Raw genomic sequence first — 19,179 nt, 5'->3', positions numbered from 1 at the left:
GATTAAGAGGTTGCTTTTTCTTTGCACAGCATGAAAGAAAGACCAAATGAATCTGTGATTTTAGTATTTTTAAGCAGAGGTCAATAACTTGTATATACGGCCCTCGGAAGATATTGTACAAATTGAAATGGCCCTTGAGAGGAAAAAGGTTCCCCACCCCTGCTGTAGGCCCTCACCCACCAAGACCTCCATTCCTGCCATCCGTCTGGATAGAGAAACATACAATAAGAACGAAACCGTGAGATTGAGACAGAACAAAAAGGCACAAAGAGAAGCAGGGGTTGAGAAAGAAAAAGCGAGATGAAACTAGAACAAAAGACAGAGGGTACCTGGCTGCGGGGGGGTACAAAAGACTGACGAAAATGACTGGAAACTGAAAAGTGGGGAACCCTTGAGGAGTAAAGAACGTGGAGAGAGGTGCAAGTGGCAGCGACACATTTCCTTGAAACGACACTTCCCATCATTTTCATAAAGTTTGACGACATGAAAGAGAGCGGATCACTTCAGAACGTTTCTGTTCCCTCGTTCCATTATCTCTCTCTCTTATTGCGGTGCCACTGAACATATCTTCCAACTTTATTGTTTTTACCCCCTTGGCCATTCAAAGGAGCCCGTGATGAATAAAACGGCAATGGCATCTTTATCATCGTTTAGTCCTCGTGCTATATGAGATTGGGTGGCTCATCAACGCCTCTCTATCCGTTCCCCGGCTCTCCCACTTTAATGCATACCGTGAGACTCACTAATCCCATGATATGCCTCATAATCTGATCCCAGATATGAGCTTAGAGAGACAAACGGAGAGAGGAGAGATGGATCGAGAAGTGAAATGCAATCAGAGAGGAGAGGAATGCGTAGGCTTTTGCGAGACGGAAGATGGGAAAAATTAAAAAGAATCCGTCGCTGGAGAGGGAAGGGATGTGGGCTGGAGGTAAGACGAGGGGGGCATGCAGACAGAAGGAGGGGGAACACTTGCTCGTGACCTGATTTCAAAACTAAGCCTTGGAAAAAGTGGAGCAGCACAACCAAATGCAGCGTGTTCCCGTATCCAGCAGCTCGTACAACATATAATCCTCCCGTATAGACTATACTCGCAGCCTAACCTATGACCTACATCCTGCCTCCTCATCTAGCTGAGTCACGAGCCTCCTCGCCTTCTGCATCTCTGACCCTCTTCTTCTTGGTTGTCTGCTGCCACACATTGCCAGACACTTCTATGGGGGTGCACGTATAACGGTGCACTGGTCTGATGTCTACCAGTCTGCCAGCATCGCTCTAATGGCTCCACGCTCTGCAGTGCTCTGGCAGTATAGACACACACACACTCATCCATTACACAGCTGGAGATCTGTCCTGTATACATAAACAGCATGTGGGTACGGAACATACGGACGACTCGCTGCGGGGACACCAGTGTGTGTTTCTAAAGGAGACTGGGAGATTCTGATGCAGTCTAAATGCAGCAAATGTAATCATTAGAGGCTCTATTGATGTCTCACTGCTGTGTGTGTGTGTGTGTGTGTGTGTGTGTGTGTGTGTGTGTGTGTGTGTGTGTGTGTGTGTGTGTGTGTGTGTGTGTGTGTGTGTGTGTGTGTGTGTGTGTGTGTGTGATGCTGCAGGGCTACAGGTCTTGCGTCTCACATGACCAACAGACAAAAACTGTAAACACACAAGTATTTTCTCCACGCACGTCATGTAACAACACAAGAAAGCTTTGGTTCCTCGTTACACAGGCAAGAAAGAGTCCGTATCTCTTTCACGTATTTACATAAACACAAGCAACACAGTCATGGAGCTGTGAGCACCTGACTCCAGCAATCTGTCTGCTGCCACTTCCAAGCTGTGACACACACACACACGCTTATTGACGCCCGCTCCAACTAAAGTGGCCGCCATTGATCCCATGCAGAAAGGCTTTGGGGAGCATTGTCCGAGCGCGTGGATTCTATGTGTGTCACACGTTATAAAGTGAGACAATGGCAACGTCGCTTTCAGACCAGCCCGCCATGTTGCGCGATGGCTTTATCTGCAAAGCTGCAACACACCTGTGGGCACAATGAAAGAGCCAGGAAGGCACATTCCTGTTACTGTGTGTGTGTGTGTGTGTGTGTGTGTGTGTGTGTGTGTGTGTGTGTGTGTGTGTGTGTGTGTGTGTGTGTGTGTGTGTGTGTGTGTGTGTGTGTGTGTGTGTGTGTGTGTGTGTGTGTGTGTGGCCACGGGTCCTTTGTTTGAGGTAGTCACATGACCAGTCTGACTTGGCGCCTTCCCCTCCTCTCTGCAGCACGCCATCGTACAATAAGATGTTCGAATGTAGGAGACAAAACAACAACCTGGGCCACGTGCGTGAATACAAACACACAATCAGTTTGTGGACCTGATGACAGTGGTCCTAAAACAACAGGCGGAAAGCTAGAGAAAAACATCTCCGCTAATTAACCGCACGTGATCCATTAGCGATGAAGGCAAGAGGAGGAGGGTGAAGGGAGATAAGGAGGGAGGGAACGTGGGATGAAGGGATGGTGGCAGCTGCACAGGTGGGGGTGGTGGACAGGGGATCAAGTCAGAGGGAATTGATCACACCGGTGGCCACGTTCAGTGCGTTTTTGATAAACTATCGGATATGGGAAAAATAACTGGAAGGCGGTGTTCACGGTGAGATTGACGAGGCGTGTGGCAGCATGCTCTACAATATGTCTAACCACTATGGTCTGTAAGCTAGGGGTGTGGAGGAGGAGGAGGAGGGAGGGCTGACAGGGCTGGAATTAAATGAGCTCAAAATGATGAATAGTGGAGGAGGAGGAGGAGGAGGAGGAGGAGGAGGAGGAGGAGGAGGAGGAGGAGGAGGAGGAGGAGGAGGAGGAGGAGGAGGGGTACAGATCGGAATATAAGGGACAGATCGATCAGTGGCGGCGGGAGGGTAGAGGAGGTGGAAGGACACGGGAGACAAACAGAGGGAGAGACGTACAGAAGATGAAGGGCAGGGGGGAGAAAGAGATGGAGGCGGGCGGGAGAGGTCCCAGGGGTGAGGTTTCCTGCTCCTCTGCGGTAGGGATCTGACTGCCTATCCGATGTGCATGTTAATTACAGAGAGAAAGAGAAAGAGAAAATAGGTCTGTGGAGGAGGATGGCACAAAGGAAGCTCAGGTGTTTCAACACAAGTCAATGTCTTTGCCCTCTACGGGGGCTTTTAATTACAGCCTCGGTGTCTTACTCACTTTACAAAACAGACCGTTTGCAAGCATTCATTATCACACATACTGGAGATCAACAGTCCTCTGATGTTTAACTGCCACGAAAAAGGTCAAAACAAACAGTATGTTCGTCCATGTCTTGATATATGCAGACTTCCCCTAAAAGCATCTTCTGGGGCTTTAAACACAACACTTGTAAGTGCTGTAATTTCTAGGAAACTTCTCGTAAAATAAGTAAATAATGCATTTGATGGGGATTCTTTTCAGCTGCGGAAACGTTTGGAGAAGCCAGTCGGGGAATGTTTTTATATCAACAAAAGCCTTCAGTGCCAGTCTGTTACTGCAGCATCAACACTATCCAGTTCAAAGGGATCATATAATGCTCATTTTCTTTTTTTGCTAGAAAAAAAACACAGGGATTTTAGCCTTTGCAGCCCATTTACATGCACACAAACTAGGGCTGCACGATTTTGGGAAAAAATGTATTTGCGATTTTTGTGACAAATATTGCGATTTATTTTTAAGCGACCCAACGGAAGTTTATTGTAAAATGCGGCCATAACTCCGGCTAGGAAGGTCGTATCAACATACTCCCGTCTCTAGCACCCCCGCAGCCCGAGCTACGAGTGAAAGAACTAAACTTACATGAAACTTCCGTTGGGTTGCTTTAAAGTCAAGCTTCAGTTAAAGATTCACCCTTTTAGATGTAGAACATGTGATGGAGCATTACTAACCTGACTCGGACGGTTTGTTTCACCAAACCATCTAGGAAAGCTCCATTGGAAGCCATTTTGAAAGGGCAGGCACTTTCAAAAGCACTTGGCAGGTGATTGGATCGATCTGTCTATCACCTTCTATCATGGGCCACTTCTGATTGATTAACAATGGCTGGTACATGTGGAGCACAGCACTTCTGATTGGTGTGGATGACTGACATACAAGAAGAATTTTTTTTTTTTTTAAATCGCAGGCTTTGCGATTTGATAATCGCATCATCTCGAGTCGCGATTTCGATTTAAAATCGATTAATCGTTCAGCCCTAACACAAACCAATATCACAGATTACAGGAAGGGAAAACCCCAAAAAGCATAATGGACTTTCTTTATGCCCCTGTCACACTGTCCCGAAATTGACACCAGATGGACACACGAATATGGAATTGTGAATTTCGCACGAAGATGGCCCCGAAGTTGGTCAACAGCCGAAGCAACAGCCGAAGCAAGTACGATGCCTACAGAAGGCCACACGATGGCACCCGAACCACACACGGAAATATGGTCGTAGACGTTACTGATGATTTAGAATCTACTGTGCTAACATTTAAACATACACTTTATTCTTCACTTTCTCCGTCTTTATATGTAGATTAGAAGATATTACTTATCTCCGTCATGTTGTTTCCATAGCAACAACAACTTCCTGTCAACAGCGTAAACTCACCTTCAAAATCAAAGCATCTAAATAAAACAGGAAGTTAACCTAAATTACATTTAAGACATACAACTGCAACGAAAGTAACAAAAACAATGTAATATCCTTTTCAGTTTCACAGAACACAAATTGGGTTATTTACATAATATGTTTACATGATTTTGGTGTGCAATAAATGCAATCTCGATGTCATCGTAGTTCGTACTATAATACGATATGAAGACAATACGAAGGAAACAAGAAGCTGCCTGATTGTCTTAGGAAGGCAACACGACTGCGTGAAGCCGTCGTGTTGCCTTCCTAAGACAATCAGGCAGCTTCTTGTTTCCTTCGTATTGTCTTCGTGAGGCGAAAAATGGCCGATGGCACCGATGATCAGACGAAGATGACGCGATTTGACAAGATGCCCTCACAAGTGCCTTACGAAGGGCACAATGGACACACAAATTCAACATGAAAATGTACCTTTGCAAGGTCTTTCGGCAATTCTTTGGCATGCCAAAGATTTTGCCACCGCTCACGAAGTTGCTGCCGGAGCCTGAGAAACTCCACCGGCGGTCATACGATGGCTTAAGATGCCCTCACGAATGGCCCGATGTTGCTACGATCAGAGCCCAATTTGAACATTTCCTTTATCGTGTGTCCATCTGGTGTCCATTTCGGGACAGTGTGATAGGGGCTTTAAGGAGTCACCATGTCGTCACACACACCCAATTACCCATCGTTGCCGCTAGCTCCTCAGGGGACACTGATTGGTCGGATAACTTATTAATTGGACACAAATGTTTGATTTGAAGCCTGACAACATGGATTTTCATGCGATCTTGTGATTTTAGAAAGCTGTCGTGCAAGGTACTAGGGACAGATAATAATCGACTACAGTTTGTGTGTTCATGGTTTCAGCTCTGTGCAACAGTGCGTCTCATTGTAGCCTTTTTGGACCACATTGGAGCTCTATGGCTTTGGTCATTAGTGCTGAATATGGTATGATAACATGTTCTGTATACAGCCGTAAGTGGCAGTGATGAAGACAAATAAGCTAGGGAAACTACTGCTCGAGGACATTTGTCTTGTAGTTAACTTTAGCTTGACCTTACCGAGACTGTCGACAGCACAAAGCACAACAACTGAGATAATGGACTCGTTTTTCCTTGGTTTCCCTACTGGCACCCCCCAGGCCCCCCCCCCCATCCCTAGCCATCTTCAGCCGAGCTTCCCCAGACCGTGGCAGTGTGGTTCCTCTAAATGAGTTTAGCCTTTATTAGTCTGTCAGAGGGAGAAAAAAAACATTGTTTCCTCCTGTAGCAGGTGGAGATATTATTCATCTATAATTGGTAATAACCCCATACCCCCACCCCGAGGCGGCTCAATCTCCACTGAGTAATCACTGCCATCGCCTGCTCTGCTGGAAACAACATTATTAGGTCGATGGCACCGTCTCTACCTCTGCTGCCTGCCAAGGTCTATTATCTGACAATATATGGCTTCACTCCTGCGCTTCTTTCAACACCACAGGCAGCGGAGGGAGAATCTGCTTTAAAAAGATTTTCAGCATCCTGGACAGTGGAGGCTCCTAAATGAGCTCCAACGGGGTCATTTAGGAGGAGACATCATCAGTTCTCCTGACAGCGAGGTTTGCTCTGTAGTGCAACACACCATTTCAATGTCACTGTTTTACTGTCACCTCAACTATTTCACCAGTTCAATGACTGTCTCCATTTTCTCTGGATCAAATTGGGGCTGCAAGTAATGATCCATTTTACATTTCACAGAGCCAAAGAAGGCCTTTCTTTCTTTTTGCCCCATTCTTTGTTTTGTCAGAAATGCAAAGTTATTACCCACAGCTAAAGAAGATTTGAATTTCTGGTTTAATCTGACCAAACAATACAAAGTTTACTACTGAGTTTACTTTTATTATATTTGACATAGAAAATCATAAAATGTTCACATATGAGACACTGTGTGGATTTATGCTTGAAAACAGACAGAAACAGTTTTTGACTAATCCGTTTATCATGGAATTGTCTCGGCTCTAGACAGAATGGTGCGTTCATGTGCACTGAGGTGTTGGCTTGTGAAGGCAATGCAGTCTTAGCATGTATTTCAAGTGTCAGGTGAGGTCGTTAAGGCACCCAAGAGATTAGCTTAAAAACATGAATTTACCTCATCAATTTCCACCATATTTTCTATTGTTGTATTATCACCTACAAACAAACCGTCTCTCATTTCTTTCCTCTACTTTCTATCTCACAATCCTTCCAAACTGAAATCGTGGAAGCAATAATAAGATCATTAGTCGACAGAGTGCTGGAGCAGCAGAGTGAAAGTGACCTTGCTGCTGCGTAGAGCAGACTAATATTTCATCAGCCAACACTCGGGGCACACCTGCCTCACAGCTATACTCCTGTTCCCACATCTGCGCCTCATCCCTGTGAGGAGGCGTCAGGGGAGGGAAGGAAAGAAGAAAGGAAGAGGCAAATAAAAGGCAGAAAGAGAGAAAAACTACAAAGTCTTGTGTGGGCACACGCTGAAACTCTGTTCAAAGTCAACCTTTCCCTGAGATACGCAGGGAAACCACGAGAAAAGAGCACGTAGAGATACTGTGACGAAGAGGGGAAACTTTACGGTAAACTATCTACTCATATGTAGATGTGAGCAGTTTGCCGCTGCAGCTTGGGACCGCCCCTGAGGCGAGAGGGTACATGAATGCATAACGAACACGGGGACACATCAGGACAAAGCTTCACCCCTGCACCAGGACGAAACCAGACCCAAACTGAATAAAAGCGAACTCTGGAAATCAGAAGGGACGGAAGTGGCATCACGTGCTCGAGACAATATTATCCTGTGGCAAGAGAAGTGAAACCATAACTGTGGAAGCTCAGAACAAGACAATCCATTCAGCATTTTACATTCAAGTCCGTCACTTCTCCAAGGTTACACTGACATGCGAGCCACTAAGCACAGCCCACTGACGTGTGACGGAGTGTGAGGGAGTGTGTGTGGGCATTGATGATTTGGACTATACGAGATCCACCACAGGTGACAGATGTGTTGATAACACTGCATTGACGAGTATGAGTAGCCACTATGAGAAAATAGATGAATCACGAGGCCAACCTCTTTACGGTTGATCTATGTTATCCCTGCATGTGCCTCCAGTGTGTGAATAAGAACTACTTCAAATGGATGTTTGGACTAATTAAATTAGGTGGGTATTATTTTCACATTATCTCCATTTGTCTAAGCTAAACAGAGGGTTTCCTGGGAACCTGGGATTTGACATAGAACCAAAAGGTAGCAATACTACCGTTTTAGAATACTCGGCTACAAGTAAAAGTATTTGCTTTTTTCAAAAGAAAGCTCTTAAACTCTTAAATGTGGAGAGGGTGTCTGCCTTCAGAACACAACGTGGTCCGAAGCCCCAGTTGTACTTCTAGAGACTCCAGGAACCATACATCACCCTGACATGTGGAAATGCATGCCCTAGTGGGGTGATGGGGGCTGTGAGCTCTTTAAGGTATGCGTGAAATGAATGCAACGTTTATGGCAAACCATTTCATAGTAATAGAAATGTGAGTCTAAAAACAAAGTGCGTCACATTCCTCTCCCTCAAAATGCTGTGAGCATGACTAAAAGCACGGGCTCCAGAAGTGGGGCAGTATTTATGAGAGCGTGCCTCCAGGAGCAGGGAGGGAGGATGCTCCTCCAGGAGCAGGGAGGGAGGATGCTCCTCCAGGAGCAGGGAGGGAGGATGCTCCTCCAGGAGCAGGGAGGGAGGATGCGGCTGCAGCAACAAAGGAACCCCTAGCTTCACTACCATCACACATCCTACTGTCCCCCTCTCCCATAGCCTCACCCTACTGTCCCCCTCTCCCATAGCCTCATCCTCGCTGTCCCCCTCTCCCATAGCCTCATCCTCGCTGTCCCCCTCTCCCATAGCCTCATCCTAGCTGTCCCCCTCTCCCATAGCCTCATCCTACTGTCCCCCTCTCCCATAGCCTCATCCTACTGTCCCCCTCTCCCATAGCCTCATCCTCGCTGTCCCCCTCTCCCATAGCCTCATCCTACTGTCCCCCTCTCCCATAGCCTCATCCTACTGTCCCCCTCTCCCATAGCCTCACCCTCGCTGTCCCCCTCTCCCATAGCCTCATCCTCGCCGTCCCCCCTCTCCCATAGCCTCAATCTCGCTGTCCCCTCTCCCATAGCTTAGCCTCACCTCGCTGTCCCCCTCTCCCATAAGCCTCATCCTCGCCGTCCCCCTCTCCCATAGCCTCATCCTCGCCGTCCCCCTCTCCATAGCCCGTCACCCCTCGCTGTCCCCCTCTCCCATAGCCTCATCCTCGCCGCCCCCCTCTCCCATAGCCTCATCCTCGCTGTCCCCCTCTCCCATAGCCTCACCCTCGCCGTCCCCCTCTCCCATAGCCTCATCCTCGCTGTGCCCCTCTCCCATAGCCTCATCCTACTGTCCCCCTCTCCCATAGCCTCATCCTCGCTGTCCCCCCTCTCCCATAGCCTCATCCCTCGCTGTCCCCCTCTCCCATAGCCTCATCCTCGCTGTCCCCCTCTCCCATAGCCTCATCCTACTGTCCCCCTCTCCCATAGCCTCATCCTCGCCGTCCCCCTCTCCCATAGCCTCATCCTCGCTGTCCCCCTCTCCCATAGCCTCACCCTCGCCGTCCCCCTCTCCCATAGCCTCACCCTCGCTGTCCCCCTCTCCCATAGCCTCATCCTCGCCGTCCCCCTCTCCCATAGCCTCATCCTCGCTGTCCCCCTCTCCCATAGCCTCATCCTCGCTGTCCCCCTCTCCCATAGCCTCATCCTCGCTGTCCCCCTCTCCTCCGTGTTATCTCCAGTCCAGCATTGTATTCAATAAATACATTCTAGGTCTGCAGACAACAGCACAATCGCCAAATGGGATTTTTAGTAGGTACGCTACTGGGATGTCAGTTTCCATAGGATCGACCTTTGACCCGGTGTTGTGCAGAGCTGGAGCAAATATAAACAGCCCCTCCCCGCCCTCACCCCCCCCTCCTTCGTACCATCAAATGGCCAGCACAAAGGAAAAGAGCTGACCTTAACTGTCCTGGAGGTGATCGTGAGAACACATGCACAGAACACACGGGGATGTCAGTACCAGTGCACTTTCAAGCCAACCCAAGAGCTTTCATCTGGATGCAGCTCCCTTGATGAAGAACATAAGAGAAGAGAGGACAGTGGTGGAAGAGGGAGAAGAAAAACAAAGCACAGAGCCAATCGACTGGCCGGAGTGAAACAAAGGGCTATCTGTAAAAGCCCTGGACTTCATCCCACCCTGTGACGAGAGCACTTCGATCCCCCGGCTGCTCCAAAGCCCTGGACTTCATCCCACCCTGTGACGAGAGCACTTCGATCCCCCGGCTGCTCCAAAGCCCTGGACTTCATCCCACCCTGTGACGAGAGCACTTCGATCCCCCGGCTGCTCCAAAGCCCTGGACTTCATCCCACCCTGTGACGAGAGCACTTCGATCCCCCGGCTGCTCCAAAGCCCTGGACTTCATCCCACCCTGTGACGAGAGCACTTCGATCCCCCGGCTGCTCCAAAGCCCTGGACTTCATCCCACCCTGTGACGAGAGCACTTCGATCCCCCGGCTGCTCCAAAGCCCTGGACTTCATCCCACCCTGTGACGAGAGCACTTCGATCCCCCGGCTGCTCCAAAGCCCTGGACTTCATCCCACCCTGTGACGAGAGCACTTCGATCCCCCGGCTGCAGGCAGCTCCAACGCGCTGATGGAGCCCGTTAAGCCCCCATTGCCATTCAGCTCATTGAGCTGAACCAGCTGCTGACCACCAACATTCTGCTTTTAATGCTTTTAAGCACAGATGGGCTTTTTTACACAACGATTGTGCTTCTTGTTATCTAGCCAGTCTTTATTTGTATCTAATCTGAAGTCTTTGATCCTCACCTCACCTGCTCACAGAGTCAACCCCACCCCTGGGCCATGTCACAATCTCATGGAGGCGGATACAGGCCAAGTGTTAGCATGCAGGCTTATCTGCATAAAACAAGTCTCAACATGTATGATGGAATAAGAACTATCTGTGGGATACCACATCATCCATACTAAGTCACCAGAGGTCAGGCAGGCACACAGCTGACCAACAGGAATGATGTGTACAACCCCAACACATAAGCACACCTGGGATTGAAATGCTTGCAGAGACACAAGTATGGGAAACAGTTCCTCTCCAGATGAAGTCTGGATGAAATATTGAGAATTTCAATCAAATATAATATATCAAGCACAACTCAAGCCCCTAGAAAGTGCGGTAGGCGTTGAAGAACATTTCCATATTCTCTGTGTTTGTCACGTGACGCAATGGGGCCGAAAAATACTTTTCCCATCAACTTACAAGTAAGCCTGTAAATGTATGTGTAATTGTACATTATGAAGAGTCTTCACAGATATTTGATCACTACTGCTCAAAAGTGTCACCACTCTTCCAGCTGTCCAAAAGTAAATTAAATTAAATACAAAATTGGTGACTTTATTTGGGACAAATTCTTTAAATGCCCTCAACATTCGAAATTAGTTTTCTATAATGATGTTCCTGGTTTCATCTCAAACAGAAGGCCATCGTTGTATTCTTTTTGTGAGCTCTTCCTAGGTTGTTCATATTTGAAACGATGGATCAGCCCGTTAAGTTAAAGACGAACGTGTGTTCTGCTACTGTGATCCCAAATAAAGAAATAATAACAAGACGGCTTAAACTTCTAAAAGCTCATATCAACTGAAGTCTACATCATTCATACACATTTTCCACACGCAGTTGGAAAAATAAGTACAGGATTTGTTTTTATTTCAAACTATTTTCCAACTGACTGCTGTTTCCAGTGTTGCTGCCAGCAGTCTTGTGTATAAAAAGTGTCAACATGGACAATTTCCATACAGGCCACGTCAGCTTATCCATACAAGGTACGCAGTAATGTTGATACAAGGTGTATTCAGTACGAGCACACAGCACCTACACACACGTTTCTTTCAGAGTGTGTGTGAGACTCACCCATCCTCCTTGGCTCTGGATCCAGGGCTGGATGTGGTTGTCCAGGTAGACGGTCATCCACTCGATGATCCTGCCCACCAGCGGACTCATCTCCTTCTCCACGCACTCCACGCACAGCGCCCCGCCAAAAGCAAAAAGCCCTACGATGCGTCCCCAGTTGACCCCGTCCCGGAACACCTCGTCCATCACATTCTCGAAGCTTTGGTAAGCTGTGGCCGGCGTGATGTGCAGCTGGTTGTGCAGGTCGCTGAAGGCGAGGGCGTACCGCAGCTCGAACTCGTTGGCCGAGTCCCGGAGGGCCTCTTTCACCGCGTCCAGGTCCGTCGTTGAGGGCAACCGTTGCTGCCTCAGCGGGGATGCCGGCGGGGTCCCGGGACTTGTGCCGTTTACAGTCCCGTTGGCGTGGGTCGCTACCCTCTGCTCCTCACCCAACCCTGCCTCCTCCCCATCAGTCCTGTTGGGATGCTCCAAGAGCTCCATGTGATTGAGAGGATAGTTTCTCTGGGAGAGTTTATAGTTAATGTAGGAAGCCACCAGTTCTCCGTTTTGAGACATGTTGTGTTGAAATAAGCTATTTCTCTTCGCTGCGGTCCGTCTCGGCTCCTCTCTCCGTCTTGCTGTGTTGGAGTGAACACACACTGTGCCGGGCTTCCCTCTCTTCAGACCACCATGGTCAGCTGATATCCAGAGGACACTCGGGGGGCAACAAATCAAACCTGCACAAGGCTGACAAATCAGCTCAGGCCCTGCGGAGAGACAACAATGAAAGGTCAAAGTCTGGACAGCCTATAAGCACACTGTGATTGTGTGTGTGAGTGTGTGTGAGTGTGTGTGGGGATGGTTGTAGACGTTCAAATTGAATGTGGACAGGTAAGGCCAAAGTGCATCGCTTTAATTGGGCTGTTACATATGGAGCAGATGGCAATGATATTAATGAGACTATAGTAGAGCGATCGTGTGTGTGTGTGTGTGTGTGTGTGTGTGTGTGTGTGTGTGTGTGTGTGTGTGTGTGTGTGTGTGTGTGTGTGTGTGTGTTCCTAAGAGAGAGAGGGGGGGTGTAAGGTTTAGGTGAGAAGAGATCAGAGGGACAGTCATCTCCTAATCAGTGACCTCTGACCTTTAGGATGAGCTTTAAGGCTCCTTGCTTGTATCAGCTCCAGCTTTCCGTCACTTACACACTCCTCTGCACACAGTCACACCTACGCATGCCCTTGAATATATATATGAATGGAATATTGAGCATAATGCAGTTAAGTTTTCACTAACTCAAAGTTGGAAACTTTAATCACAAACATACTTAAGTTATTCTGTGTTAATCATTGATAACATTCTGAAAGTACCGTTGCAGTCTTAGGTTAACGTTGGGTTAACCACTTCTAGCACATTTATCACACGACTGCAGTTGTAGTTTCCGGTATGAAAAGGCCATAAGCAGGTTGAGCATGTGTGTGAACATTATTTTTTTAAAGAATTGAGAATACATGAAACTCTCCTGTTAAACTACTACTGATTCAATCTGAATATTTTCTGAAACAGAACAATTGTGATTGTTAAAAAAGCTAATATCTACATCTACAAAACATTTATGAAAGAACATTTTCTTTTCCATATATGATAGTAAACTAAAACAATATTTGGGTTTTCAACTGTTGGTGAAATAAAACAAGAAACCTGAAAACATCTCCTTGGCTGTTGTAAATGATGACAGGCATTCTGTGATTACTCAAAAGGATTGATTTGTACCAATTCCTCTAAACCTATTGATAGTCAAATGTTAGAGATAGAAACACGTGTGGCTGCATCGCTTACAGATATTTCCAGTACAATACAGTACAGTGGCAGTCTCAGTATTGTAAACAAAACGTATTGATATTATATTGGAAGATGAATATTGACCATCCATAGTTGAGAGAGCAGTGAGTTGTCACTAAGTCGTTGGAAACAAACAATAATATGACTGTACTACATTTGTGTCAGTATCCTGCAGTAAGTGTATTGAGTTTAGGTGAGTTTACAATCCTGAAACAAAAGACAACGCTCCCTCACACTGAAGCCTGTCGCCATCCCATACACTGCTGTAACAGAAGGGAAAGGAACACGACCTGCCCTTTCCTATAACACGAGTGGCATTTCAACTGATAGGTGGCTGGACATCAGAATGACCAGTGGTAGGATGCGATACATTTACTCAAGTGTTACTACACTTGAAGACACTATTGTACTTTATACTCCACTACAATTATCTGACAGCTTTCAAATCCGCCAATAATTTTTTTTTTTTCAAAACATTTCAAGTCAAGATATCCAGCAGCAGTATATATATATATATAAGTAAATACAAACATTCCTTCTTTATCAGCTGTAATACTTTTGGAATATACTTGGTATATGTTGATGTATAGGCCTACTGTTGTACATTTACTAAAGTAAGATTTTGAAAGCAGAAATTAAATTTGTAACAGAGTATTTTTAGAGTTCAGTTTTGCTACTTTTTGAATAAAAGATTCTCAACACTTCTTCCACTACTGTTATTATTGTATGAGACGGATGGGAGAGGAGCTCCATGAAAACAGTGCTGGTGACATAACATAAGAGCTAATGTAGTCCCTCCTCACAGCACAATGGAAGCGCGATGCTACGCGCTCATGGCCAAACAAGCCAGGTGCTCCAAAAAACTTGTCTTACAAACTTACAACAAAACCTTAGGAAGCAGACAATGTAGGCTATATACGTGGTGAAACACTCGGGAACAGCACGTTAAGCGGATGAACACCCAGAGGGAAGCAGTGTTTACAATAGCCACATGGTCCCCACTCCACAGCTACAGCACGTGGCTCGGGTTTTAATAGCCACAGCTTGGATGTAAACAGCACGCAGCTTCTATAGAGCGAGTAGCGAAAACATGAAGAACCTGAATGCAACATTCGCAAAAACAACCGTTCAAATATTAACTCACAGAAAGCAGAGTTAGGGATAGTGTGTTTATTACAGTGGAATCTGGACTGTAAGGTTACAGATAAACAGCCAGGATGTTAGCACCTTCTCTGTACACCACGGGCTGGTTGTGTGACGCATCTGTGTTTGGATGTAATAATATCCACATCAATTCAGATTTCCATGTTTATGCTATGAAGACTACATACATATATGATTACTAACCTTGTTGTGTCTTTCGCGATATACACAAATACAATGAGTTGTCCTCTTTCCGTTTCCTTTCCCTCTGTATAAATGTCCGGAATAGGTCTGTCAGTAGGTCTGTGTGTACAAAAGCTGTCACAATCCAAGACTATAAAATAGTCACTTTGTGTGCGAGTGTATGTTTTAACCTATCCTCCTACGTCTCCCCCTCCTCTCTGGGTATGCCCAGCCCCCCTTATTACGTAATACGACGCCTTCGGAGATGTCTGAATATCTGGATCACGATCATATCAGGAATCCTCGTTCATGCTGGCCTTTAAACCCAGACCCACTAGACCTCCATAATGTGATAAAACGCTATGTTGCAACATAACCTGAGATGAGAGTATAAGGTTTGCTGTTACAACCTAACCAACAGTGTGAAGAACAGATAGATATAGAACCCCTTCATAATAAGTGTTCGATTATAGGGACGGGACGTTCGTCTGTGTCATTCTTTGTTCACTTTATATATTTGACAGAGCTCATTAAATTTACTAAAATATAAATGAGTGTTGGAAATCTCTTTTCTAGCCTCGTGTCATTGCAGTTCAAGTGTGCATTTTCTTTGAGAGAAACATATAGGCATTTGTAATCAAACACACACTTCACACAATTTAAAAAACGGTTGAACGGGTTTTAGTAAGCGCCCCTGAAGCCAGCACAGGCCAATTTTCATTCTGCTGTCATAAACACTGGGCTAGACTGTATACATAAAAGCAAAGGCGTTTAATAACAATGCAGGAAAATGCCACTTTGCGACACCACCCTGTGTTCCGGCTCTAAATAAACTTCACCACGCCAGCAATCAATACAAAATTAATTCTTGAGCAATGCCTCATACACTCACAGTTCCGCCTGCACTAAAACCACTGTAGGCAGCTATGTAGGCTACTGAAGATGGCTGTCACTGTCATATACAGTCTTGGTGTAGTCACTTGTTCATTGACTTTGAACATAGAAATGTGTGTTACAGTGGCAAACTCATTCACTACAGTTTGCCAATACATTTGGCGTCAAATTGAAATAGATGGAAACACCTAGCAGGAAACGAAATGATGGTTACGCATTCCAAATCTGTCGACCTCCTTCCTCTGGATTCAGAGAGGAAAATCCGCACTCTACCAGCCTTCCGCTCATTATTTCACCAACAAAACAACCACAGCCATTAGAAATACATTCATAGCCTGACAAGACATACTTACTTGTATGGTGGGCTCCATAAAATCATGTCTGGCGGCTCACAATCCAGACTCCGGCAGTATTAATCCTATCCGTCATTGTTAGCCTGTCTGGCTAACGCCGCGGACGGAGATATCCTAGCCTGCCACTGGCTGCCTCAGATCCGCCCACTAAACTACGTCCTCTGCGTAATGCATTCAACATGCCAGCCTCCGTTCAGAGCTCCCAGGTAGTAATTGTGAGATTTATCCAGAGTGAAGAGAATGCTACATATGAATTAGCAGGACAAATGCAGTCCTCCAACTGGAGAATTCACCGGTCACTTCTAACTTTGTATGAGAGCTAGCGTAGCCGGCTAACAGGAGGAAAGTCCCAGCTAGAATGAGTGTTAACTAGCTAAATGCATTTTTGTCTGTGGGGTGTCTGACCACTACGTGAATTATGTAAGTTGAGCAGTCACATTCCTCATTGTCTGCTTATCTATGTACTTGTTAAAGTAATAATAACATGGCGTTTTCTTTTACAAAGCTCCGTGTAGCAGCTGTTGGGCCGCTTTCTACTTTACTCTCCAAAACAAAGGATGTAAGAGCCGAGGTCTCCATGGTAACCTTTGTTACCCCAAAATGTAGCGCGCGCAAGGCCGACTGAGCACAGCTCGCCCCCTTGTGGACATGTTTATATAGAAAGAACGGAAACCCCTCCTAAACACTAGACCCCCCCCCCCCCCCCCCAATACAAAATCCCAATTCATTATATACACCTACAATACAGATCACATCAGAGTTACACAAAATATAAACAATAAATGGCTTCTTTTTTTAAATTGTATTGTTGGTCTTTTTTTAAGGTGTTTAGCCCTTGGTTTGGAGTTATTCAATCTCTTTGTATTGATGTGATATTTCCCCATAATTACTATTACCTTTAAACAAAATGAAATAATCCATAACAACTTCCCCACAAAAGAAAGCAAATCATGTGTGTGCAAACATTTTAAAGTGAACTGTCATTTACACTTGCCTCTTTATTTTTACGTTTCTATTTCTTGAGTGCACCCTTTATTAATGTTAATTATTTAACCATTAACTAAAGTCAAAATATTTGAGGACTAAAGCTTTAAAGCTTCATAAACTTAATCAAAAGGCACACAAGTGGATCAGAATTCAGGTTTATTACTTCACCAAATGTTTGGAAGATTACATCACAATATTATGTATAGAACCGTATAGCACTTTCATTTCTATGTATCTTACATTGAAAACTTTACAGTCTGCTTTTTTCATGTACTGTATATATATATATATATTTATATATTCCCTAGCTTTAGGGAAGAAAAGTAGACATCCATAGTTGCAAGGGAAGGAATGCTTCTCAAAAAATATTTAAATGCACTTTAAATAATTACATACATCCTTCTTTTTTAAAAAAAAAGGCATGGAATAAACTACGAAGGATCCAGAGATTCCTCTTTCTCTGTAGATGCAACATTTGGTTCTGCTCCGTCCCGGAACTCTACTGCTGAATGTGACACAACACTGACGGGCGCTCCAAACATCCAGAGCTAGATGATACACCGGAAGGCATTAATACATGAGCAAACTGTCGGCAACAGGTGTGCAAAAAGAGTGTGGGAAATGGACAACCACTGTTTCCCCTCATGGGCCGAATGATGGATAAGTGGAGGATTTTATGAGCCAGCTGATATTGAAAAGCCAGGAAGAGGTGACTCTGTTAAGTCCTTCAGTGTCAACACAAAAAAGAAATGTATGACTGCAATCAACCTTTCATTGTAAACCAACCTGAATAATAATCATAAAGCAAGAGAGTAAAATAAATATGAAAAATCTCATTGATATGGAATGTTAAAGACGAGAGGACGGTTGTGTCACAGAGACGTCTCAAATGAAGCCGCTTGGGATCTTTGATAGTGTTGGAAGAGACGCAGATTCTTCTCACCTGCAGCTCAGAGTTTCAGTCAACAGCCCGCTACCGAATAACAGGAACACAAACATTAAAGTGACAAACAATGCTTTGGGATGAGCATCGACACATGAGGGTTCAGATATTACAACATATTTTCATTAGATCACCAAACTCACAATAAGGGCGACACTTGACGGTGTTATCATTTTCAAACAGGCACAGGTGGCCAAAAATCGCAAATGTAAGGTTCATCGAATTCAATGGTATCGTCGGCATAAAGACCTCTTTTGTTAAAAAAAAAAAAAAAAAACAACAGAAAAACAAACCAACAAAATCGGGTACAATATCAATAAATTATCTGTTTACAGTTCTTCTTGTCATTGAGATGAGTCAGGGGGACGATGAATGACGGTCAGCAGAGAGCGCTGGTCACAGTGCTGTTCATCCCCGAGAAAAAGACGGGAGGAGGACAGGGTGAAGACTTTCCTACAAGCGGAGTGCAGTAGAGAAGCTGAACAGAGACAGAAAAGCTGCAGTCGTTCTCCTCTTCCTCCTCTGTGGTCTGTTCCAGTCTCTTTTGTGTCAACCTACAAATGTCCTTTTGATTTCTCCACCCGATCCTGCACCCACTCATTCTAGGATATGGGAATTCGGGCCCCCTCGGGAGCGGCGATGTGGAAGACGGAGCCGATGCGCAGGAAGAAGCGCCTGAGGACGGCCCGCAGCTCGGGGATCAGGTCGAACTGCATCATCTCACACAGGTGGGGGTAGTAGCAGGAAGCATGGGGTTTGAACTGGAAAAGGAGAAAGTCAGATAAAAAATATTTACAATTGTCTTTTCTGCTCAACTATCAACACCACATATGCAGAAGGAGGCCTGCATCTACTCAGACAGCAGACCTGTGCTAACAAGCTAACAGGTATTGTTCGGCAGAAAGAAAATAGTTCCTACATGAAACTGCGTACAACAAGGTCTGTGGATTATCTTAAACACCCTTAATAATAAATAGCACTATAGCCAAACAAGTTACTTCACTCTGAAATGCATTTAATGTTTACAATTATTTTCCCTTTTTAATATATCTGTGTTTATTGTATCTTACCTATTTTAATCATAGTCCAGTATGATGACATTCATGTTTTTGGACCATTTCGCAGATAGTGCTAGATCTGTTTATGGCCATTTGGTTAAAGGGGCCCTATTAGGCTCATTCCCAGGTTCATATTT

At 45.5% G+C, this 19,179-nt stretch overlaps 2 protein-coding genes across 2 annotated transcripts in view; both read right to left on the bottom strand.

Moving 5' to 3' along the window:
* The window catches only part of bcl2l1 (BCL2 like 1), a 38,150-nt gene extending 21,933 nt beyond the window's left edge, over positions 1-16,217 (bottom strand). Inside the window, exons 1-2 of the mRNA XM_034086712.2 lie at positions 16,055-16,217; positions 11,670-12,415 (exon numbers count right to left, since the gene is read on the bottom strand). Of these exons, the coding sequence (XP_033942603.1) occupies positions 11,670-12,224 (555 nt within the window). The 5' untranslated portion in view covers positions 12,225-12,415; positions 16,055-16,217. The remainder of the gene's footprint in view (positions 1-11,669; positions 12,416-16,054) is intronic.
* Positions 16,218-17,184: 967 nt separating this feature from the next.
* Positions 17,185-19,179, bottom strand: part of LOC117448925 (brefeldin A-inhibited guanine nucleotide-exchange protein 2-like) — a 76,387-nt gene continuing 74,392 nt past the window's right edge. The window contains 1 exon segment of the mRNA XM_071203854.1: positions 17,185-18,745. Within this exon segment, the coding sequence (XP_071059955.1) occupies positions 18,587-18,745 (159 nt within the window). The 3' untranslated portion in view covers positions 17,185-18,586.

This window comes from Pseudochaenichthys georgianus, chromosome 7, assembly GCF_902827115.2.
Source record: "Pseudochaenichthys georgianus chromosome 7, fPseGeo1.2, whole genome shotgun sequence".
Lineage (NCBI taxonomy): Eukaryota > Metazoa > Chordata > Actinopteri > Perciformes > Channichthyidae > Pseudochaenichthys > Pseudochaenichthys georgianus.
Note: the sequence above shows the minus strand (reverse complement) of the source record. Positions and strands in the feature narration are given on the sequence as shown.